The sequence below is a fragment of the Oncorhynchus masou genome, chromosome 16 (genome assembly GCF_036934945.1).
Source record: "Oncorhynchus masou masou isolate Uvic2021 chromosome 16, UVic_Omas_1.1, whole genome shotgun sequence".
Classification (NCBI taxonomy): Eukaryota; Metazoa; Chordata; class Actinopteri; order Salmoniformes; family Salmonidae; genus Oncorhynchus; species Oncorhynchus masou.
In genome coordinates, this window is record NC_088227.1 from 40,168,643 (window position 1) to 40,193,878 (window position 25,236).

Below are 25,236 nucleotides of genomic sequence, written 5' to 3' on the forward strand. Positions count from 1 at the left end.
TAGTGATGTCATAGTATAACAGAAAGATATTGGACCATAGTGATGTCATAGTATAACAGAAAGATATTGGACCATAGTGATGTCATAGTATAACAGAAAGATATTGGACCATAGTGATGTCATAGTATAACAGAAAGATATTGGACCATAGTGATGTCATAGTATAACAGAAAGATATTGGACCATAGTGATGTCATAGTATAACAAAGATATTGGACCATGGTGATGTCATAGTATAACAGAAATATATTGGACCATAGTGATGTCATAGTATAACAGAAAGATATTGGACCATAGTGATGTCATAGTATAACAGAAAGATATTGGACCATAGTGATTTCATAGTATAACAGAAAGATATTGGACCATGGTGATGTCATAGTATAACAGAAAGATATTGGACCATAGTGATGTCATAGTATAACAGAAAGATATTGGACCATAGTGATTTCATAGTATAACAGAAAGATATTGGACCATGGTGATGTCATAGTATGACAAAGATATTGGACCATGGTGATGTCATAGTATAACAGAAAGATATTGGACCATGGTGATGTCATAGTATAACAGAAAAAACATACACTGGTTGGAAGAAAGTAGAACACGTTACTGTGAGATGTTGAGTACTTTCAATGCACACACACACCTACTCCTAAAGACACACCTACTCCTAAAGACACACCTACTCCTAAAGACACACCTACTCCTAAAGACACACCTACTCCTAAAGACACACCTACTCCTAAAGACACACCTACTCCTAAAGACACACCTACTCCTAAAGACACACCTACTCCTAAAGACACACCTACTCCTAAAGACACACCTACTCCTAAAGACACACCTACTCCTAAAGACACACCTACTCCTAAAGACACACCTACTCCTAAAGACACACCTACTCCTAAACACACACCTACTCCTAAACACACACCCACTCCTAAACACACACCCACTCCTAAACACACACACCCACTCCTAAACACACACACCCACTCCTAAACACACACACCCACTCCTAAACACACACACCCACTCCTAAACACACACCTACTCCTAAACACACACCTACTCCTAAACACACACCTACTCCTAAACACACACCTACTCCTAAACACACACCCACTCCTAAACACACACCCACTCCTAAACACACACCCACTCCTAAACACACACCGACACCTACTCCTAAACACACACCTACTCCTAAACACACACCTACTCCTAAACACACACACACACACACACCTACTCCTTAACACACAACTACTCCTGAACACACACACAGAGAGAGAGAGAGAGAGAGAGAGAGAGCCTCCTCTCTGTCACGTATTATAGAAAGAATGTTTGCGTGCGTACCTGCTGCTGTGGGTGACAGTTGTGCTCCCCCATGGCTCTTCCTGTATGAAACGGCTGTTGGCTTTGACAGTACTGACAGCCCTACACTTCAGCCATACCTCTCTTCCTCCTGTCAGAACACACACACACACACACACACACACGAACACAAACACATATATACACACACCTACAATCCCAGTCCAGTGTATCCCAGTCCAGTATATCCCAGTCCAGTATATCCCAGTCCAGTATAACCCAGTCCAGTGTATCCCAGTCCAGTGTATCCCAGTCCAGTGTAACCCAGTCCAATATAACCCAGTCCAGTATAACCCAGTCCAGTGTATCCCAGTCCAGTGTAACCCAGTCCAGTGTAACCCAGTCCAGTGTAACCCAGTCCTGTGTAACCCAGTCCTGTGTAACCCAGTCCAGTATATCCCAGTCCAGTATATCCCAGTCCAGTGTAACCCAGTCCAGTGTAACCCAGTCCAGTGTAACCCAGTCCAGTGTAACCCAGTCCTGTGTAACCCAGTCCAGTATATCCCAGTCCAGTATAACCCAGTCCAGTGTATCCCAGTCCAGTGTAACCCAGTCCAATATAACCCAGTCCAGTATATCCCAGTCCAGTGTATCCCAGTCCAGTGTAACCCAGTCCAGTGTAACCCAGTCCAGTGTAACCCAGTCCTGTGTAACCCAGTCCTGTGTAACCCAGTCCAGTATATCCCAGTCCAATATAACCCAGTCCAGTATATCCCAGTCCAATATAACCCAGTCCAGTATATCCCAGTCCAGTATATCCCAGTCCAGTGTAACCCAGTCCAGTATATCCCAGTCCAATATAACCCAGTCCAGTATATCCCAGTCCAGTGTAACCCAGTCCAGTATATCCCAGTCCAGTATAACCCAGTCCAGTATATCCCAGTCCAGTATAACCCAGTCCAGTGTATCCCAGTCCAGTGTAACCCAGTCCAATATAACCCAGTCCAGTATATCCCAGTCCAGTGTATCCCAGTCCAGTGTAACCCAGTCCAGTGTAACCCAGTCCAGTGTAACCCAGTCCTGTGTAACCCAGTCCTGTGTAACCCAGTCCAGTATATCCCAGTCCAATATAACCCAGTCCAGTATATCCCAGTCCAATATAACCCAGTCCAGTATATCCCAGTCCAGTATATCCCAGTCCAGTGTAACCCAGTCCAGTATATCCCAGTCCAATATAACCCAGTCCAGTATATCCCAGTCCAGTGTAACCCAGTCCAGTATATCCCAGTCCAGTATAACCCAGTCCAGTATATCCCAGTCCAGTGTAACCCAGTCCTGTGTAACCCAGTCCAGTATATCCCAGTCCAGTATAACCCAGTCCAGTATAACCCAGTCCAGTATAACCCAGTCCAGTATATCCCAGTCCAGTATAACCCAGTCAGTATATCCCAGTCCAGTATAACCCAATATAACCCAGTCCTGTGTAACCCAGTCCAGTATATCCCAGTCCAGTATAACCCAGTCCAGTATAACCCAGTCCAGTATAACCCAGTCCAGTATATCCCAGTCCAGTATAACCCAGTCAGTATATCCCAGTCCAGTATAACCCAATATAACCCAGTCCAGTATAACCCAGCCCAGTATAACCCAGTCCAGTATAACCCAGCCCAGTATAACCCAGTCCAGTATAACCCAGTCCAGTATAACCCAGTCCAGTATAACCCAGTCCAGTATATCCCAGTCCAGTATAACCCAGTCCAGTATAACCCAGTCCAATATATCCCAGTCCAGTATATCCCAGTCCAGTATATCCCAGTCCAGTATAACCCAATATAACCCAGTCCAGTATATCCCAGTCCAGTATAACCCAATATAACCCAGTCCAGTATAACCCAATATAACCCAGTCCAATATATCCCAGTCCAGTATATCCCAGTCCAGTATATCCCAGTCCAGTATAACCCAATATAACCCAGTCCAGTGTAACCCAGTCCAGTATAACCCAGCCCAGTGTAACCCAGTCCAGTATAACCCAGTCCAGTATAACCCAGTCCAATATAACCCAGTCCAGTATAACCCAGTCCAGTGTAACCCAGTCCAGTATAACCCAGCCCAGTGTAACCCAGTCCAGTATAACCCAGTCCAGTATAACCCAATATAACCCAGTCCAGTATATCCCAGTCCAGTATATCCCAGTCCAGTATAACCCAGTCCAGTGTAACCCAGTCCAGTGTAACCCAATATAACCCAGTCCAGTATATCCCAGTCCAGTATAACCCAGTCCAGTATAACCCAATATAACCCAGTCCAGTATATCCCAGTCCAGTATAACCCAATATAACCCAGCCCAGTGTAACCCAGTCCAGTATAACCCAGTCCAGTATAACCCAATATAACCCAGTCCAGTATATCCCAGTCCAGTATAACCCAGTCCAGTATAACCCAATATAACCCAGTCCAGTATATCCCAGTCCAGTATAACCCAATATAACCCAGTCCAGTATATCCCAGTCCAGTATAACCCAATATAACCCAGTCCAGTGTAACCCAGTCCAGTATAACCCAGCCCAGTGTAACCCAGTCCAGTATAACCCAGTCCAGTATAACCCAGTCCAGTATAACCCAGTCCAGTATATCCCAGTCCAGTATATCCCAGTCCAGTATAACCCAGTCCAGTATAACCCAATATAACCCAGTCCAGTATAACCCAGTCCAGTGTAACCCAGTCCAGTGTAACCCAGTCCAGTATAACCCAGTCCAGTATAACCCAGTCCAGTGTAACCCAGTCCAGTATAACCCAGTCCAGTATAACCCAGTCCAGTATAACCCAGTCCAGTATAACCCAGTCCAGTGTAACCCAGTCCAGTATAACCCAATATAACCCAGTCCAGTATAACCCAGTCCAGTATAACCCAGTCCAGTATAACCCAGTCCAGTATAACCCAGTCCTGTGTAACCCAGTCCAGTATAACCCAGTCCAGTATAACCCAGTCCAGTATAACCCAGTCCAGTATAACCCAGTCCAGTGTAACCCAGTCCAGTGTAACCCAATATAACCCAGTCCAGTATAACCCAGTCCAGTATAACCCAATATAACCCAGTCCAGTATAACCCAGTCCAGTATAACCCAGTCCAGTATAACCCAGTCCAGTATAACCCAGTCCAGTATAACCCAGTCCAGTGTAACCCAGTCCAGTATAACCCAGTCCAGTGTAACCCAGTCCTGTGTAACCCAGTCCAGTATAACCCAGTCCAGTATAACCCAGTCCAGTATAACCCAGTCCAGTATAACCCAGTCCAGTGTAACCCAGTCCAGTGTAACCCAGTCCAGTATAACCCAGTCCAGTATAACCCAGTCCAGTGTAACCCAGTCCAGTGTAACCCAGTCCAGTGTAACCCAGTCCAGTGTAACCCAGTCCAGTGTAACCCAGTCCAGTATAACCCAGTCCAGTATAACCCAGTCCAGTATAACCCAATATAACCCAGTCCAGTATAACCCAGTCCAGTATAACCCAGTCCAGTATAACCCAGTCCAGTATAACCCAGTCCAGTATAACCCAGTCCAGTATAACCCAGTCCAGTATAACCCAGTCCAGTGTAACCCAGTCCAGTATAACCCAGTCCAGTATAACCCAGTCCAGTGTAACCCAGTCCAGTGTAACCCAGTCCAGTGTAACCCAGTCCAGTGTAACCCAGTCCAGTGTAACCCAGTCCAGTGTAACCCAGTCCAGTGTAACCCAGTCCAGTGTAACCCAGTCCAGTGTAACCCAGTCCAGTGTAACCCAGTCCAGTGTAACCCAGTCCAGTGTAACCCAGTCCAGTATAACCCAGTCCAGTATAACCCAGTCCAGTGTAACCCAGTCCAGTGTAACCCAGTCCAGTATAACCCAGTCCAGTATAACCCAGTCCAGTATAACCCAGTCCAGTATAACCCAGTCCAGTATAACCCAGTCCAGTGTAACCCAGTCCAGTATAACCCAGTCCAGTATAACCCAGTCCAGTATAACCCAGTCCAGTATAACCCAGTCCAGTATAACCCAGTCCAGTATAACCCAGTCCAGTGTAACCCAGTCCAGTATAACCCAGTCCAGTATAACCCAGTCCAGTATAACCCAGTCCAGTATAACCCAGTCCAGTATAACCCAGTCCAGTATAACCCAGTCCAGTGTAACCCAGTCCAGTATAACCCAGTCCAGTATAACCCAGTCCAGTATAACCCAGTCCAGTATAACCCAGTCCAGTGTAACCCAGTCCAGTATAACCCAGTCCAGTATAACCCAGTCCAGTATAACCCAGTCCAGTGTATCCCAGTCCAGTATAACCCAGTCCAGTATAACCCAGTCCAGTGTATCCCAGTCCAGTATAACCCAGTCCAGTGTAAAGCCACAGGGATCCTGTAAATCAGTTGTATATGTAATTCTGAAGATTTCAACCCAGTGCTGGCCAGTCCAGTTCAGCCAAGCATCACTCAATCTCTCTCATCCTCTTCTCTCTACTTCTCTAACCTCTTGACCCCCTCAATCTCTCTCATCCTCTTCTCTGACCTCTCGACCCCTCAATCTCTCTCATCCTCTTCTCTGACCTCTTGACCCCTCAATCACTTCTGGTGATGACGTCCTCTCCTCCATCCTGAAATAACATCAGTCATGGTCACACCATAAAAGGACGGAAACCACGGCCACACACACACACGGAGACATTGAGGCACACACAGATACAAAGACACACACACACTCATTAGAGAGAAGGCAGACTGCACAGACGACAACTGCTGAGGGGTGAAATATGGTTGAAATCATTCTCTGTTTAACATGGACTGCTGTTATGACACTTCTACTGTTCTTCATCATCTCTACAGTCCCTCTCTGTTCTTCATCATCATCACCTCTACAGTCCCTCTCTGTTCATCATCATCTCTACAGTCCCTCTCTGTTCTTCATCATCTCTACAGTCCCTCTCTGTTCTTCATCATCATCACCTCTACAGTCCCTCTCTGTTCTTCATCATCTCTACAGTCCCTCTCTGTTCTTCATCAGCATCACCTCTACAGTCCCTCTCTGTTCATCATCATCTCTACAGTCCCTCTCTGTTCTTCATCATCATCACCTCTACAGTCCCTCTCTGTTCATCATCATCTCTACAGTCCCTCTCTGTTCTTCATCATCTCTACAGTCCCTCTCTGTTCTTCATCATCTCTACAGTCCCTCTCTGTTCTTCATCATCATCACCTCTACAGTCCCTCTCTGTTCTTCATCATCATCACCTCTACAGTCCCTCTCTGTTCATCATCATCACCTCTACAGTCCCTCTCTGTTTTCTACTGTTCATCATAATCATCTCTACAGTCCCTCTCTGTTCTTCATCATCATCATCTCTACAGTCCCTCTCTGTTCTTCATCATCATCTCTACAGTCCCTCTCTGTTCTTCATCATCATCACCTCTACAGTCCCTCTCTGTTTTCTACTGTTCATCATCATCATCTCTACAGTCCCTCTCTGTTCTTCATCATCATCATCTCTACAGTCCCTCTCTGTTCTTCATCATCATCTCTACAGTCCCTCTCTGTTCTTCATCATCATCATCTCTACAGTCCCTCTCTGTTCTTCATCATCTCTACAGTCCCTCTCTGTTCTTCATCTTCATCATCTCTACAGTCCCTCTCTGTTCTTCATCATCTCTACAGTCCCTCTCTGTTCTTCATCTCTACAGTCCTTCTCTGTTTTCTACTGTTCATCATCATCATCATCATCTCTACAGTCCCTCTCTGTTCTTCATCTTCATCATCTCTACAGTCCCTCTCTGTTCTTCATCTCTACAGTCCTTCTCTGTTTTCTACTGTTCATCATCATCATCTCCACAGTCCCTCTCTGTTTTCTACTGTTCTTCATCATCACCTCTACAGTCCCTCTCTGTTTTCTCTGCTCTCTACATCATCACCTCTACAGTCCCTCTCTGTTTTCTTCTGTTCATTATCTCTCTACAGTCCTTCTCTGTTTTCTCTGCTCTCTACATCATCACCTCTACAGTCCCTCTCTGTTTTCTCTGCTCTCTGCATTATCTCCCCTACTTTATCCCCTCTCTTTCTCTCACACACACAAACCACCCCACATAGCCGTGTCCCCCCTGGGTTCGTTGCTCACTAATTGCCTGTTCTGTCTATTGCTGTGTGGCTGTTGTGTAACACCTGGACAATTACATAATATAGACTTGTTTATTTATACACACATACACACACACACACACACACACACACAGCAATAACTGCAGAAAACTGTAGACAACCACAGACAGGCAGACACACTGTACGTTACGTATATGGCTGTGGAAAGACTTTAGCTCGTTTTTCCAAAGATGCATGGCTCTAAGGACCATGTACGGACACCTGTGTGTGTGTGTGTGTGTTTTAGATGCTCCTGTGTCCAAGTCTGGTCCTGGGTACTCCGGAGCACCACGCATCCAGAGGCAGGAGCAGGTCATGCACCACTCCCCCAAGAAGAGCTCCCAGGTCAGGCTTCACCCTGTATTAACCCTGTCCTCACCTCGACCAGGATGGGAGCACCATACATACAGTACTTCTTATTAACGCACCCATTTAACCATTTGGGATGCATCTCAATAGTCCAAAATTACTATCTGTCCTCATCGACTGTACTTCACTGACCTGAAGACAGGAAGTCTTGTCCAGGTCTTTCAGACTCCGTTATGTTGAATAAACTCTCCGCTGTAGCTGACTCCTGTCTAACCCATCTCTAACCCCCCCCCCCCCCAACCCATCTCTAACCCCCCAACCCATCTCTAACCCCCCCCCCAACCCATCTCTAAACCCCCCAACCCATCTCTAAACCCCCCAACCCATCTCTAAACCCCCCAACCCATCTCTCAACCCCCCCCTAACCCATCTCTCAAACCCCCCCCAACCCATCTCTAAACCCCCCCAACCCATCTCTCTAACCCCCCAACCCATCTCTCTAACCCCCCCAACCCATCTCTCTAACCCCCCAACCCATCTCTCTAACCCCCCCCAACCCATCTCTGTAACCCCCCAACCCATCTCTCTAACCCCCCAACCCATCTCTCTAACCCCCCAACCCATCTCTCAAACCCCCCCCCAACCCATCTCTCAAACCCCCCAACCCATCTCTAACCCCCCAACCCATCTCTAACCCCCCACCCCCCCCCACAACCCATCTCGCAAACCCCCCAACCCATCTCTCAAACCCCCCAACCCATCTCTCAAACCCCCCACAACCCCCCCCACAACCCATCTCTAACCCCCCAACCCATCTCTCTAACCCCCCCCAACCCATCTCTCTAACCCCCCAACCCATCTCTCTAACCCCCCCCCCCAACCCATCTCTCTAACCCCCCCCAACCCATCTCTCTAACCCCCCAACCCATCTCTCAAACCCCCCCCAACCCATCTCTCAAACCCCCCAACCCATCTCTAACCCCCCAACCCATCTCTAACCCCCCACACCCCCCCACAACCCATCTCGCAAACCCCCCAACCCATCTCTCAAACCCCCCAACCCATCTCTCAAACCCCCCACAACCCCCCCACAACCCATCTCTAACCCCCCACAACCCATCTCGCAAACCCCCCAACCCATCTCTCAAACCCCCCAACCCATCTCTCAAACCCCCCAACCCATCTCTCAACCCCCCAACCCATATCTAACCCCCCAACCCATCTCTCAACCCCCCCCCCCACCCCCCCAACCCATCTCTCTAACCCCCAACCCATCTCTCTAACCCCCCAACCCATCTCTCTAACCCCCCAACCCATCTCTAATCCCCCCAACCCATCTCTCAAACCCCCCCCCCACAACCCATCTCTCAACCCCCCAACCCATCTCTAACCCCCCCCAACCCATCTCTCAAACCCCCCAACCCATCTCTAACCCCCCAACCCATCTCTCAACCCCCCAACCCATCTCTCAAACCCCGCCCCACAACCCATCTCTCAAACCCCGCCCCACAACCCATCTCTAAACCCCCCCCCAACCCATCTCTCAACCCTCCCCCCACCAGCCTGAGGGTCCCTACTCCAGCAGTAACACCCTGTCCAGCACGGCCTCGAGCGGGGGCCACAGCGACACCGACAAGTGGTTCGACCTGGGGGGCCCCGGGGGACCAGGGGAGGCCCCTGACTCTGAACCCAACGGCCTGGGAGGGGGGTACCTCCAGGGGGCCTCAGCCGACAGCGGGATAGACACCTCATCCTATGGAGGAGGGGGTGGGGGCCACTCACACCCCCACCAGGAGAGTTCTAGTTCCCTCTTGGCTCCTGGGGGTAGAGAGGGGAGGGATAGAGCTCCATCCCCCTGGCATAGCCCCACCGAGGGGGGCAGGAGGGTCCTGGAGAGGTCCTCCCCGGCTGCAGAGAGCTCACAACCCCCAGGGGAGAGGGGGGAGAGAGGAGAAGGGGCGGCTAGGACTCCTCCAACATGCCTACTGGTTGGAGATGGCAGCTCGTACAGTCTGACTGATGCAGGATCCCACTCCAGGTATGGATGGGTGGGTTGGACACGGAAAACACACAGCAGACACACACACAGCAGACACACACACACAGCAGACACACACACACAGCAGACACACACACACACAGCAGACACACACACACACAGCAGACACACACACACAGCAGACACACACACACAGCAGACACACACACACAGCAGACACACACACACAGCAGACACACACACACAGCAGACACACACACACAGCAGACACACACACACAGCAGACAAACACACACAGCAGACAAACACACACAGCAGACAAACACACACACACACACACACACAGCAGACAAACACACAGTAGACAAACACACACACACACACACACACAGCAAACACACACACAGCAGACAAACACACAGTAGACAAACACACACACACACACACACACACACAGCAGACAACCACACAGTAGACAAACACACACACACACACAGTAGACAAACACACACACACACAGTAGACAAACACACACACACACACAGCAGACAAACACACACACACACACACAGCAGACAAACACACACACACACACAGCAGACAAACACACACACACACACAGCAGACAAACACACACACACACACAGCAGACAAACACACAGTAGACAGAGGAAAACCGTGTCAACAGTAGCACAATACAGTGGCCTTGGTTTGATGTTTTGATAGTGTAGCAGAACACACACACTTGCTGTTCCAGAAATAGAGGTTGATGATTGACAGTCGTCCATTCATGTCATCCTCTGCTCTGACGTCGGTAGGGAAACGACTGTGTAACACTCTGTAATCTCTACTAGTCTACTGCAGAATCTGTAGATCATCCTTTCTAAAAATGGGTTTTTAGCTCGTAGTTATTAGTTTAAAGTCTAGATTATGTCCATGCCAGAGATTACAGTACTTTGGTTCTCCATGGCCACGAGTTGAATCTCCCTGTAGTGACCTTTCTCCTCTCTCCTCTCCTCCTGTCCTCCCCCTCCCCTCCTCTCTCCTCTCCTCCTGTCCTCCCCCTCCCCTCCTCTCCTCTCATCCCTCTTTCTCCCTTCTGCCCCGACCCCTGTCCTCCTCCTCCCCTCCTCTCCTCCTGTCCTTTTCCTCCCCTTCTCTCTCCTCTCCTCCCTCTTTCTCCCTTCTGCCCCGACCTCTGTCCTCCTCCTCCCCTCCTCTCTCCTTCTGTCCTCCTCCTCCCCTCATCTCCTCCTCCCCTCCTCTCCTCCCCTCCTCCCTCTTTCTCCCTTCTGCCCCGACCCCTGTCCTCCCCCGACCCCTGTCCTCCTCCTCCCCTCCTCCCTCTTTCTCCCTTCTGCCCCGACCCCTGTCCTCCTCCTCCCCTCCTCTCTCCTCTCCTCCCTCTTTCTCCCTTCTGCCCCGCCCCCTGTCCTCCTCTCTCCTTCCTTCCTCCCCACCATCCTCCTCTCCAGTTCCAGAGGCCACTCCCCTCGTGAGGACTCTTCTTCCTCGGCCACCTCCCCTTGCTCCCAGACGTCAGTCTCCCCCAGCCCCAAGACCTTCTACCCCCGTCAGGGAGCCACCTCCCCTTGCTCCCAGACGTCGGTCTCCCCCAGCCCCAAGACCTTCTACCCCCGTCAGGGAGCCACCTCCAAGTACCTCATTGGCTGGAGGAAGCCAGGATCCACCATCAACTCTGTCGACTTCGGAGACAACCGCAAGTAAGACCAGGAGGAAGTGGCCTTGTACCTTAGAACAGTTCCTCTATCAAGACTTTATCGCCACCTTGTGGCTAAAATGAATATTGCATACAGGGATTATAGACAACTACTGACATACAGTGACTACAGACAACTACTGACACTATACACTGAATACAGTCACATTGCCAGTGGACAGTCACATTGCTATTGGACAGTCGCATTGCCAGTGGACAGTCACATTGCCAGTGGACAGTCACATTGCCAGTGGACAGTCACATTGCTAGTGGACAGTCACATTGCTATTGGACAGTCACATTGCTATTGGACAGTCACATTGCTATTGGACAGTCACATTGCCAGTGGACAGTCACATTGCTAGTGGACAGTCACATTGCTATTGGACAGTCACATTGCTATTGGACAGTCACATTGCTAGTGGACAGTCACATTGCTAGTGGACAGTCACATTGCTATTGGACAGTCACATTGCCATTGGACAGTCACATTGCTATTGGACAGTCACATTGCCAGTGGACAGTCACATTGCCAGTGGACAGTCACATTGCTAGTGGACAGTCACATTGCCAGTGGACAGTCACATTGCTATTGGACAGTCACATTGCCAGTGGACAGTCACATTGCTATTGGACAGTCACATTGCCAGTGGACAGTCACATTGCCAGTGGACAGTCACATTGCCAGTGGACAGTCACATTGCCAGTGGACAGTCACATTGCCATTGGACAGTCACATTGCTATTGGACAGTCACATTGCCATTGGACAGTCACATTGCCATTGGACAGTCACATTGCCATTGGACAGTCACATTGCTATTGGACAGTCACCTCGCTATGTCTTTTGCATGGCTGTATTATCTGACCCCTGACCTCTGCTTGTTATTGCGTGTTCCCAGGAAGTCTCCAGGGGAGGGAGGAGGAGGAAGTGGAGGCGAGGGGAGTGGCGGCGGAGGACGAGGGGGTCAGGATGGGGGTAACAGCAGACCCCATCACGCCCTCCAGCCACACCTCACCCACGCTAAGACCACCGCGGAGGACGACATGAAGAGGCTGAGTCCAGACAGCCCTCCCAAACACAGACGACACAAGGTCAAGGTCAAGGTCAAGGTACAGGATATGAGGTTGTAACGTTGCGGGTGAATATTCCTTAATGGTTTATCTTTCCTTCCCCCCCCAACACACACTGCAAAAATAATCCAACTGTTAAGGACAGCAGAGCTACAGCTTTTGATTGCAAATTAAAGTTACAGATACAGCACTTTAAATCATCCTGTATGTCATAACTTTAATTGTAACGGCGTTCTTCTGTTGAAGGAGGAGCGGACCAAAATGCAGCGTGGTGGTTACTCATGTTTATTGATGAAAATAGACTAGACATGAAATAACTGAAATGTACAAAACAACAGACGGAACGTGGAAAACTATACAACCTGTCTGGTGAAATATAAACACAGAGACAGGAACAATCACCCACGAAACACTCAAAGAATATGGCTGCCTAAATATGGTTCCCAATCAGAGACCACGATAAACACCTGACTCTGATTGAGAACTGCCTCAGGCAGCCATAGACTAATGCTAGACATCCCACAAAACCCCAAGACAAAAACACACCACAATAACCCATGTCACACCCTGGCCTGACCGAATAAATGAAGATAAACATAATATATTTCGACCAGGGCGTGACATTAATCCTCATGTCATAACTTTAATCCTCATGTTAATCCTCATGTCATAACTTTAATCCTCATGTTATAACTTTAATCCTCATGTTATAACTTTAATCCTCATGTTATAACTTTAATCCTCATGTCATAACTTTAATCCTCATGTCATAACTTTAATCCTCATGTTATAACTTTAATCCTCATGTTATAACTTTAATCCTCATGTTAATCCTCATGTCATAACTTTAATCCTCATGTCATAACTTTAATCCTCATGTCATAACTTTAATCCTCATGTTATAACTTTAATCCTCATGTCATAACTTTAATCCTCATGTCATAACTTTAATCCTCATGTTAATCCTCATGTCATAACTTTAATCCTCATGTCATAACTTTAATCCTCATGTTATAACTTTAATCCTCATGTTATAACTTTAATCCTCATGTCATCACTTTAATCCTCATGTTATAACTTTAATCCTCATGTTAATCCTCATGTCATAGCTTTAATCCTCATGTCATAACTTTAATCATCATGTCATAGCTTTAATCCTCATGTCATAACTTTAATCCTCATGTCATAACTTTAATCATCATGTCATAGCTTTAATCCTCATGTCATAACTTTAATCCTCATGTCATAACTTTAATCCTCATGTCATAGCTTTAATCCTCATGTCATAGCTTTAATCCTCATGTCATAGCTTTAATCATCATGCCATAGCTTTAATCCTCATGTCATAACTTTAATCCTCATGTCATAACTTTAATCCTCATGTCATAGCTTTAATCCTCATGTCATAACTTTAATCCTCATGTCATAACTTTAATCCTCATGTCATAACTTTAATCCTCATGTCATAGCTTTAATCCTCATGTCATAACTTTAATTCTCATGTTATAACTTTAATCCTCATGTTAATCCTCATGTCATAACTTTAATCCTCATGTCATAACTTTAATCCTCATGTCATAACTTTAATCCTCATGTCATAACTTTAATTCTCATGTCATAACTTTAATTCTCATGTTATAACTTTAATCCTCATGTTAATCCTCATGTCATAACTTTAATCCTCATGTCATAGCTTTAATCCTCATGTCATAGCTTTAATCCTCATGTCATAGCTTTAATCCTCATGTCATAACTTTAATCCTCATGTCATAGCTTTAATCCTCATGTCATAGCTTTAATCCTCATGTCATAGCTTTAATCCTCATGTCATAGCTTTAATCCTCATGTCATAGCTTTAATCCTCATGTTAATCCTCATGTCATAACTTTAATCCTCATGTCATAACTTTAATCCTCATGTCATAACTTTAATCCTCATGTCATAGCTTTAATCCTCATGTTAATCCTCATGTCATAACTTTAATCCTCATGTCATAACTTTAATCCTCATGTCATAACTTTAATCCTCATGTCATAACTTTAATCCTCATGTCATAACTTTAATTCTCATGTTATAACTTTAATCCTCATGTTAATCCTCATGTCATAACTTTAATCCTCATGTCATAACTTTAATCCTCATGTCATAACTTTAATCCTCATGTCATAACTTTAATCCTCATGTCATAACTTTAATCCTCATGTCATAGCTTTAATCCTCATGTCATAGCTTTAATCCTCATGTCATAACTTTAATTCTCATGTTATAACTTTAATCCTCATGTTAATCCTCATGTCATAACTTTAATCCTCATGTCATAGCTTTAATCCTCCTGTCATAGCTTTAATCATCATGTCATAGCTTTAATCCTCATGTCATAGCTTTAATCCTCATGTCATAGCTTTAATCCTCATGTCATAACTTTAATCCTCATGTCATAGCTTTAATCCTCATGTCATAGCTTTAATCCTCATGTCATAGCTTTAATCCTCATGTCATAGCTTTAATCCTCATGTCATAGCTTTAATCCTCATGTTAATCCTCATGTCATAACTTTAATCCTCATGTCATAACTTTAATCCTCATGTCATAACTTTAATCCTCATGTCATAGCTTTAATCCTCATGTTAATCCTCATGTCATAACTTTAATCCTCATGTCATAACTTTAATCCTCATGTCATAACTTTAATCCTCATGTCATAACTTTAATCCTCATGTCATAACTTTAATCCTCATGTTAATCCTCATGTCATAACTTTAATCCTCATGTCATAGCTTTAATCCTCATGTCCATGTGGTGTGTTTTTACTATATTAACTTCTGATAGCAGGTGACATCAGTCTAACTCTCTCTCTCCTCCAGTCCTCGTCCTCAGGCCAGCCCCCTACCCGTCGGTCTCTCCACCGCACCCTGTCTGATGAGAGTATCTACCGGGGCCAGCGTGTCCCCTCTCTGAGGCTGGGGGACCTCGAACCAGACCCCAGCCTGGCTAGTGACGTGCTGTTCAGCTGCTCCACGTTGCCCCGTTCTCCCACCACCCGCGGGGTGCCCCTCAGACGACCTTCGTACAAACAGGGGATCAAACTCCACGGTGAGAGGAGCCGTATTGACACAGGGCTGGGGAATGTGGTTCTAGACAGCTTGAGACAGTTCGACACGTTGGTGACTCAATACTTGATGTGGCCGAGCAGGGGGGGGGGGGATAAAGACTGTGTATATGCCTCCCTCTTCTGGTAGGTGTATTGATCTACATTTTGGTTAAAAAAATATTCATTACATTTATTGCAGACTTCAAGAATAATAGTGTAGTTTATTTTTCAATGAGAGAGGAAACTGATGGAATTAATTAATCGAAAAGACTCAAAATGTCTGTCTTCTAGGGATGTCCATGGTCCTAATCCGTCCTCTCTCTACAGGGGGATCTGTCTTCTAGGGATGTCCATGGTCCTAATCCGTCCTCTCTCTACAGGGGATCTGTCTTCTAGGGATGTCCATGGTCCTAATCTGTCCTCTTGTCCTCTCTCTACAGGGGATCTGTCTTCTAGGGATGTCCATGGTCCTAATCTGTTCTCTTGTCCTCTCTCTACAGGGGATCTGTCTTCTAGGGATGTCCATGGTCCTAATCCGTCCTCTTGTCCTCTCTCTACAGCGGATCTGTCTTCTAGGGATGTCCATGGTCCTAATCCGTTCTCTTGTCCTCTCTCTACAGGGGATCTGTCTTCTAAGGATGTCCATGGTCCTAATCTGTCCTCTTGTCCTCTCTCTACAGGGGATCTGTCTTCTAGGGATGTCCATGGTCCTAATCCGTCCTCTCTCTACAGTGGTTCTGTCTTCTAGGGATGTCCATGGTCCTAATCCGTCCTCTCTCTACAGGGGATCTGTCTTCTAGGGATGTCCATGGTCCTAATCTGTTCTCTTGTCCTCTCTCTATAGGGGATCTGTCTTCTAGGGATGTCCATGGTCCTAATCCGTCCTCTCTCTACAGGGGATCTGTCTTCTAGGGATGTCCATGGTCCTAATCCGTCCTCTCTCTACAGGGGATCTGTCTTCTAGGGATGTCCATGGTCCTAATCCGTCCTCTCTCTACAGGGGATCTGTCTTCTAGGGATGTCCATGGTCCTAATCCGTCCTCTCTCTACAGGGGATCTGTCTTCTAGGGATGTCCATGGTCCTAATCTGTCCTCTTGTCCTCTCTCTACAGGGGATCTGTCTTCTAGGGATGTCCATGGTCCTAATCCGTCCTCTCTCTACAGGGGATCTGTCTTCTAGGGATGTCCATGGTCCTAATCCGTCCTCTTGTCCTCTCTCTACAGGGGATCTGTCTGCGTCTGACACGTCATTGGCTGAGATGGTTGAGCGACAGCGCCACCCCCTTCCCCAGGAGCTGATGCCCCTCCCCCCCTCTGAGAGCAGGGACAGCCCCCTGGACTGGACCCACCTGGTGGATGTGGCCAATACCTTCGAAAGTAAGAGCGTGTGTGTGTGTGTGTGTGTGTGTGTGTGTGTGTGTCTGGACTCACCTGGTGCATGTGGTCAATACCTGCAAAAGGAAGAGGCAGGGAATGACTGTATACGATGAACACTACATAGTAATGATGTGTCTCCCGTGACAACAGTTACTACTACAATTTGTCTCAACCTGATCTTTAATCACATTCTCTCTCTCCCTCTCTCACGTTTTCCTCTGACAATTATATCTCTCTCTTCCTCTTATTTACTCTACCTCCTTCCCTCCCTACCTCCTCTCCTTCCCTCCCCCTCCCTATCCCCTCTCCTCATTCCCTCCCTATCCCCTCTCTCCTCATTCCCTCCCTATCCCTTCTCCCTCCCTCCCTATCCCCTCTCCTCATTCCCTCCCGACCCCTTCTCCCTCCCTATCCCCTCTCCTCCTTCCCTCCCTACCTCTTCTCCTTCCCTCCCCCTCCCTACCTCTTCTCCTTCCCTCCCCCTCCCTATCCCCTCTCTCCTCATTCCCTCCCTATCCCTTCTGCCTCCCTCCATATCCCCTCTCCTCCTTCCATATCTCCTCTCCTCCTTCCCTCCATATCCCCTCTCTCCTCATTCCCTCCCTATCCCCTCTCTCCTCATTCCCTCCCTATCCCCTCTCTCCTCCTTCCCTCCCTATCCCCTCTCCTCCTTCCCTCCCTATCCCCTCTCTCCTCATTCCCTCCCTATCCCTTCTCCCTCCCTCCCTATCCCCTCTCCTCCTTTCCTCCCTACCTCCCCTCCCCCTCCCTCCCCTCCTCCCTCCCCCTCCCTCCCCACCTTCCCTACCTCCCCCTCCTCCCTTCCTTCCTTCCTTCCTTCTGTCTCCTTCCTTCCCTCCATCCCTCCCCCCTCCCTCCCCCTCTCCTTTCCTCCCTCTCCTTCCCTCTCCCTCATTCCCTCCCTCCTATCCCTCCCCCCCTCTCTCTTCCTCCTCCTATCCCTCTGCCTCCCTCCCTCCCTCCCCCTCCAGTCCAGAGAGGGTTTGTGTTCAGTGATTCTAACCACAGAGGTAGTGGAGCCTCCAGCCCTCACCAGTCACAGCCCAGCCTGGAGATACAGCCTGCCCCTCTGTCCAGACCCTCATCCAGGTAACCCTCACCAGTCACAGCCCAGCGTGGACCTACAGCCTGCCCCTCTGTCCAGACCCTCATCCAGGTAACCCTCACCACACAGCCCAGCCTGGAGATACAGCCTGCCCCTCTGTCCAGACCCTCATCCAGGTAACCCTCACCACACAGCCCAGCCTGGAGATATAGCCTGCCCCTCTGTCCAGACCCTCATCCAGGTAACCCTCACCACACAGCCCAGCCTGGAGATACAGCCTGCCCCTCTGTCCAGACCCTCATCCAGGTAACCCTCACCAGTCACAGCCCAGCCTGGAGATACAGCCTGCCCCTCTGTCCAGACCCTCATCCAGGTAACCCTCACCACACAGCCCAGCCTGGAGATACAGCCTGCCCCTCTGTCCAGACCCTCATCCAGGTAACCCTCACCAGTCACAGCCCAGCCTGGAGATACAGCCTGCCCCTCTGTCCAGACCCTCATCCAGGTAACCCTCACCAGTCACAGCCCAGCCTGGAGATACAGCCTGCCCCTCTGTCCAGACCCTCATCCAGGTAACCCTCACCACACAGCCCAGCCTGGAGATACAGCCTGCCCCTCTGTCCAGACCCTCATCCAGGTAACCCTCACCACACAGCCCAGCGTGGACCTACAGCCTGCCCCTCTGTCCAGACCCTCATCCAGGTAACCCTCACCACACAGCCCAGCCTGGACCTACAGCCTGCCCCTCTGTCCAGACCCTCATCCAGGTAACCCTCACCAGTCACAGCCCAGCTTGGACCTATAGCCTGCCCCTCTGTCCAGACCCTCATCCAGGTAACCCTCACCAGTCACAGCCCAGCCTGGAGATACAGCCTGCCCCTCTGTCCAGACCCTCATCCAGGTAACCCTCACCAGTCACAGCCCAGCTTGGACCTATAGCCTGCCCCTCTGTCCAGACCCTCATCCAGGTAACCCTCACCACACAGCCCAGCCTGGAGATACAGCCTGCCCCTCTGTCCAGACCCTCATCCAGGTAACCCTCACCAGTCACAGCCCAGCTTGGACCTATAGCCTGCCCCTCTGTCCAGACCCTCATCCAGGTAACCCTCACCACACAGCCCAGCCTAGAGATACAGCCTGCCCCTCTGTCCAGACCCTCATCCAGGTAACCCTCACCAGTCACAGCCCAGCTTGGACCTATAGCCTGCCCCTCTGTCCAGACCCTCATCCAGGTAACCCTCACCACACAGCCCAGCCTAGAGATACAGCCTGCCCCTCTGTCCAGACCCTCATCCAGGTAACCCTCACCACACAGCCCAGCCTGGAGATACAGCCTGCCCCTCTGTCCAGACCCTCATCCAGGTAACCCTCACCACACAGCCCAGCCTGGAGATACAGCCTGCCCCTCTGTCCAGACCCTCATCCAGGTAACCCTCACCACACAGCCCAGCCTGGACCTACAGCCTGCCCCTCTGTCCAGACCCTCATCCAGGTAACCCTCACCACACAGCCCAGCCTGGACCTATAGCCTGCCCCTCTGTCCAGACCCTCATCCAGGTAACCCTCACCACACAGCCCAGCCTGGAGATACAGCCTGCCCCTCTGTCCAGACCCTCATCCAGGTAACCCTCACCAGTCACAGCCCAGCCTGGAGATACAGCCTGCTCCTCTGTCCAGACCCTCATCCAGGTAACCCTCACCACACAGCCCAGCCTGGAGATACAGCCTGCCCCTCTGTCCAGACCCTCATCCAGGTAACCCTCACCAGTCACAGCCCAGCCTGGACCTACAGCCTGCCCCTCTGTCCAGACCCTCATCCAGGTAACCCTCACCACACAGCCCAGCCTGGAGATACAGCCTGCCCCTCTGTCCAGACCCTCATCCAGGTAACCCTCACCACACAGCCCAGACTGGAGATACAGCCTGCCCCTCTGTCCAGACCCTCATCCAGGTAACCCTCACCAGTCACAGCCCAGCTTGGACCTACAGCCTGCCCCTCTGTCCAGACCCTCATCCAGGTAACCCTCACCACACAGCCCAGCCTGGAGATACAGCCTGCCCCTCTGTCCAGACCCTCATCCAGGTAACCCTCACCACACAGCCCAGCCTGGAGATACAGCCTGCCCCTCTGTCCAGACCCTCATCCAGGTAACCCTCACCAGTCACAGCCCAGCCTGGAGATACAGCCTGCCCTCAAAGCTCATTACTAAGCTACGGACCCTGGGACTAACCACCTCCCTCTGCAACTGGATCGGGCCGCCCCCAGGTGGTAAGGGTTGGCAACAACACATCTGCCACGCTGATCCTCAACACATGGGCACCTCAAGGGTGCACGAGTCCAACACCATCATTGACTGTTCACCAACAACGAGACAGCCTACAGGGAGGAGGTCAGAGACCTGGCCGTGTGGTGCCAGGACAACAACCTCTCCCTCAACCTGATCAAGACAAAGGAGATGAATGTGGACTACAGGAAAAAGAAGACCGAGCACGCCCCCATTCTCATCGACGCGGCTGTAATGGAGCAGGTTGAGAGCTTCAAGTTCCTTGGTGTCCACATCACCAACAACCTAGTATGGTCCAAGCACACCAAGACAGTCGTGAAGAGGGCAAGGGAAATGGGGATACCCAGTCAGTTGTACAACTGAATGCATTCAACTGAAATGTGTCTTCCGCATTTCACCCAACCCCTCTGAAGAGGACATGTCTATTCAGGAGACTGAAAAGATTTGGTCCTCAGATCCTCAAAAAGGTTCTACAGATGCACCATCGAGAGCATACTGACCAGTTGCATCACCGCCTGGTATAGAAACTGCTCGGCCTCCGACCGCAAGGCACAACAAAGAGTAGTGCGAACGGCTCAGTACAACACTGGGGCCAAGCTTCCTGCCATCCAGGACCTCTATACCAGGCGGTGTCAGAGGAAGGCCCTAAAAATTGCCAAAGAATCCAGCCACTCGAGTCAGACTGTTTTTCTCTGCTAACTCACGGCAAGCGGTACCGGAGCTCCAAGTCTAGGACCAAAAGGCTCCTTAACAGCTTCTACCCCCCTAGCCACAAGACTGATGAATAGATGGCTACCAGGACGATTTGCATTTAACCCCCACCCATTTGTTTTTACTCTGCTGCTACTCACTGTTTATTATCTATGCATAGTCACTTCACCCCCACCTACATGTACAGACTACCTCAACTAACCTGTACCCCCACACACTGACTCGGTACCGGTACCCCCTGTATAAAACCTCCACATTTACTCTGTACTGGTACACCCTGTATATAGCCTCCACATTGACTAGGTACCGGTACCCCCTGTATATAGCCTCCACATTGACTCTGTACTGGTACACCCTGTATATAGCCTCCACATTGACTAGGTACCGGTACCCCCTGTATATAGCCTCCACATTGACTCTGTACCGGTACCCCCTGTATATAGCCTCCACATTTACTCTGTACCGGTACCCCCTGTATATAGCCTCCACATTTACTCTGTACAGGTACCCCCTGTATATAGCCTCCACATTGACTCTGTAACGGTACCCCCTGTATATAGCCTCCACATTTACTCTGTACAGGTACCCCCTGTATATAGCCTCCACATTGACTCAGTACCGGTACCCCCTGTATATAGCCTCCACATTGACTCAGTACCGGTACCCCCTGTATATAGCCTCCACATTGACTCAGTACCGGTACCCCCTGTATATAGCCTCCACATTTACTCTGTACTGGTACCCCCCGTATATAGCCTCCACACTGACTCTGTACCGGTACCCCCTGTATATAGCCTCCACATAGACTCTGTAAAGGTACCCCCTGTATATAGCCTCCACATTTACTCTGTACAGGTACCCCTGTATATAGCCTCCACATTTACTCTGTACAGGTACCCCCTGTATATAGTCTCCACATTGACTCTGTACAGGTACACCCTGTATATAGCCTCCACATTGACTCTGTACAGGTACCCCCTGTATATAGCCTCCACATTGACTCTGTACCGGTACCCCCTGTATATAGCCTCCACATTTACTCTGTACCGGTACCCCCTGTATATAGCCTCCACATTTACTCTGTACAGGTACCCCCTGTATATAGCCTCCACATTGACTCTGTAACGGTACCCCCTGTATATAGCCTCCACATTTACTCTGTACAGGTACCCCCTGTATATAGCCTCCACATTGACTCAGTACCGGTACCCCCTGTATATAGCCTCCACATTGACTCAGTACCGGTACCCCCTGTATATAGCCTCCACATTGACTCAGTACCGGTACCCCCTGTATATAGCCTCCACATTTACTCTGTACTGGTACCCCCCGTATATAGCCTCCACACTGACTCTGTACCGGTACCCCCTGTATATAGCCTCCACATTGACTCTGTAACGGTACCCCCTGTATATAGCCTCCACATTTACTCTGTACAGGTACCCCCTGTATATAGCCTCCACATTTACTCTGTACAGGTACCCCCTGTATATAGTCTCCACATTGACTCTGTACAGGTACACCCTGTATATAGCCTCCACATTGACTCTGTACAGGTACCCCCTGTATATAGCCTCCACATTGACTCTGTACCGGTACCCCGTGTATATAGCCTCCACATTTACTCTGTACCGGTTCCCCCTGTATATAGCCTCCACACTGACTCTGTACCGGTACCCCCTGTATATAGCCTCCACACTGACTCTGTACCGGTACCCCCTGTATATAGCCTCCACACTGACTCTGTACCGGTACACCCTGTATATAGCCTCCACATTTACTCTGTACCGATACCCCCTGTATATAGCCTCCACACTGACTCTGTACCGGTACACCCTGTATATAGCCTCCACATTTACTCTGTACCGGTACCCCCTGTATATAGCCTCCACACTGACTCTGTACCGGTACCCCCTGTATATAGCCTCCACACTGACTCTGTACCGGTACCCCCTGTATATAGCCTCCACACTGACTCTGTACCGGTACCCCCTGTATATAGCCTCCACACTGACTCTGTACCGGTACACCCTGTATATAGCCTCCACACTGACTCTGTACCGGTACACCCTGTATATAGCCTCCACACTGACTCTGTACCGGTACACCCTGTATATAGCCTCCACACTGACTCTGTACCGGTACACCCTGTATATAGTCTCCACACTGACTCTGTACCGGTACACCCTGTATATAGTCTCCACATTTACTCTGTACCGGTACCCCCTGTATATAGCCTCCACACTGACTCTGTACCGGTACACCCTGTATATAGCCTCCACACTGACTCTGTACCGGTACACCCTGTATATAGTCTCCACACTGACTCTGTACCGGTACACCCTGTATATAGCCTCCACACTGACTCTGTACCGGTACACCCTGTATATAGTCTCCACACTGACTCTGTACTGGTACCCCCTGTATATAGTCTCCACACTGACTCTGTACCGGTACACCCTGTATATAGCCTCCACATTTACTCTGTACCGGTACCCCCTGTATATAGCCTCCACACTGACTCTGTACCGGTACCCCCTGTATATAGCCTCCACACTGACTCTGTACCGGTACCCCCTGTATATAGCCTCCACACTGACTCTGTACCGGTACCCCCTGTATATAGCCTCCACACTGACTCTGTACCGGTACCCCCTGTATATAGCCTCCACACTGACTCTGTACAGGTACCCCCTGTATATAGCCTCCACACTGACTCTGTACAGGTACCCCCTGTATATAGCCCCCACACTGACTCTGTACCGGTACCCCCTGTATATAGCCTCCACACTGACTCTGTACAGGTACCCCCTGTATATAGCCTCCACACTGACTCTGTACAGGTACCCCCTGTATATAGCCTCCACACTGACTCTGTACCGGTACCCCCTGTATATAGCCTCCACACTGACTCTGTACCGGTACCCCCTGTATATAGCCTCCACACTGACTCTGTACAGGTACCCCCTGTATATAGCCTCCACACTGACTCTGTACAGGTACCCCCTGTATATAGCCCCCACACTGACTCTGTACCGGTACCCCCTGTATATAGCCTCCACACTGACTCTGTACCGGTACACCCTGTATATAGTCTCCACACTGACTCTGTACCGGTACACCCTGTATATAGCCTCCACATTTACTCTGTACCGGTACCCCCTGTATATAGCCTCCACACTGACTCTGTACCGGTACCCCCTGTATATAGCCTCCACACTGACTCTGTACCGGTACCCCCTGTATATAGCCTCCACACTGACTCTGTACCGGTACCCCCTGTATATAGCCTCCACACTGACTCTGTACCGGTACCCCCTGTATATAGCCTCCACACTGACTTTGTACCGGTACCCCCTGTATATAGCCTCCACACTGACTCTGTACAGGTACCCCCTGTATATAGCCTCCACACTGACTCTGTACAGGTACCCCCTGTATATAGCCTCCACACTGACTCTGTACCGGTACCCCTGTATATAGCCTCCACACTGACTCTGTACCGGTACCCCCTGTATATAGCCTCCACACTGACTCTGTACAGGTACCCCCTGTATATAGCCTCCACATTGACTCTGTACCGGTACCCCCTGTATATAGCCTCCACACTGACTCTGTACAGGTACCCCCTGTATATAGCCTCCACATTGACTCTGTACAGGTACCCCCTGTATATAGCCTCCACACTGACTCTGTACCGGTACCCCCTGTATATAGCCTCCACACTGACTCTGTACAGGTACCCCCTGTATATAGCCTCCACATTGACTCTGTACCGGTACCCCCTGTATATAGCCTCCACATTGACTCTGTACAGGTACCCCCTGTATATAGCCTCCACACTGACTCTGTACCGGTACCCCCTGTATATAGCCTCCACACTGACTCTGTACAGGTACCCCCTGTATATAGCCTCCACACTGACTCTGTACAGGTACCCCCTGTATATAGCCTCCACACTGACTCTGTACAGGTACCCCCTGTATATAGCCCCCACACTGACTCTGTACCGGTACCCCCTGTATATAGCCTCCACACTGACTCTGTACCGGTACACCCTGTATATAGTCTCCACACTGACTCTGTACCGGTACACCCTGTATATAGTCTCCACACTGACTCTGT

At 49.4% G+C, this 25,236-nt stretch overlaps 1 protein-coding gene across 1 annotated transcript in view; it reads left to right on the forward strand.

The window, feature by feature from the left end:
• The window catches only part of LOC135557946 (signal-induced proliferation-associated 1-like protein 1), a 195,742-nt gene that overhangs the window by 163,584 nt on the left and 6,922 nt on the right, over window positions 1-25,236 (forward strand). Inside the window, exons 18-24 of the mRNA XM_064991677.1 lie at window positions 7,729-7,826; window positions 9,353-9,828; window positions 11,265-11,513; window positions 12,410-12,620; window positions 15,446-15,674; window positions 16,897-17,049; window positions 18,042-18,159. Of these exons, the coding sequence (XP_064847749.1) occupies window positions 7,729-7,826; window positions 9,353-9,828; window positions 11,265-11,513; window positions 12,410-12,620; window positions 15,446-15,674; window positions 16,897-17,049; window positions 18,042-18,159 (1,534 nt within the window). The remainder of the gene's footprint in view (window positions 1-7,728; window positions 7,827-9,352; window positions 9,829-11,264; window positions 11,514-12,409; window positions 12,621-15,445; window positions 15,675-16,896; window positions 17,050-18,041; window positions 18,160-25,236) is intronic.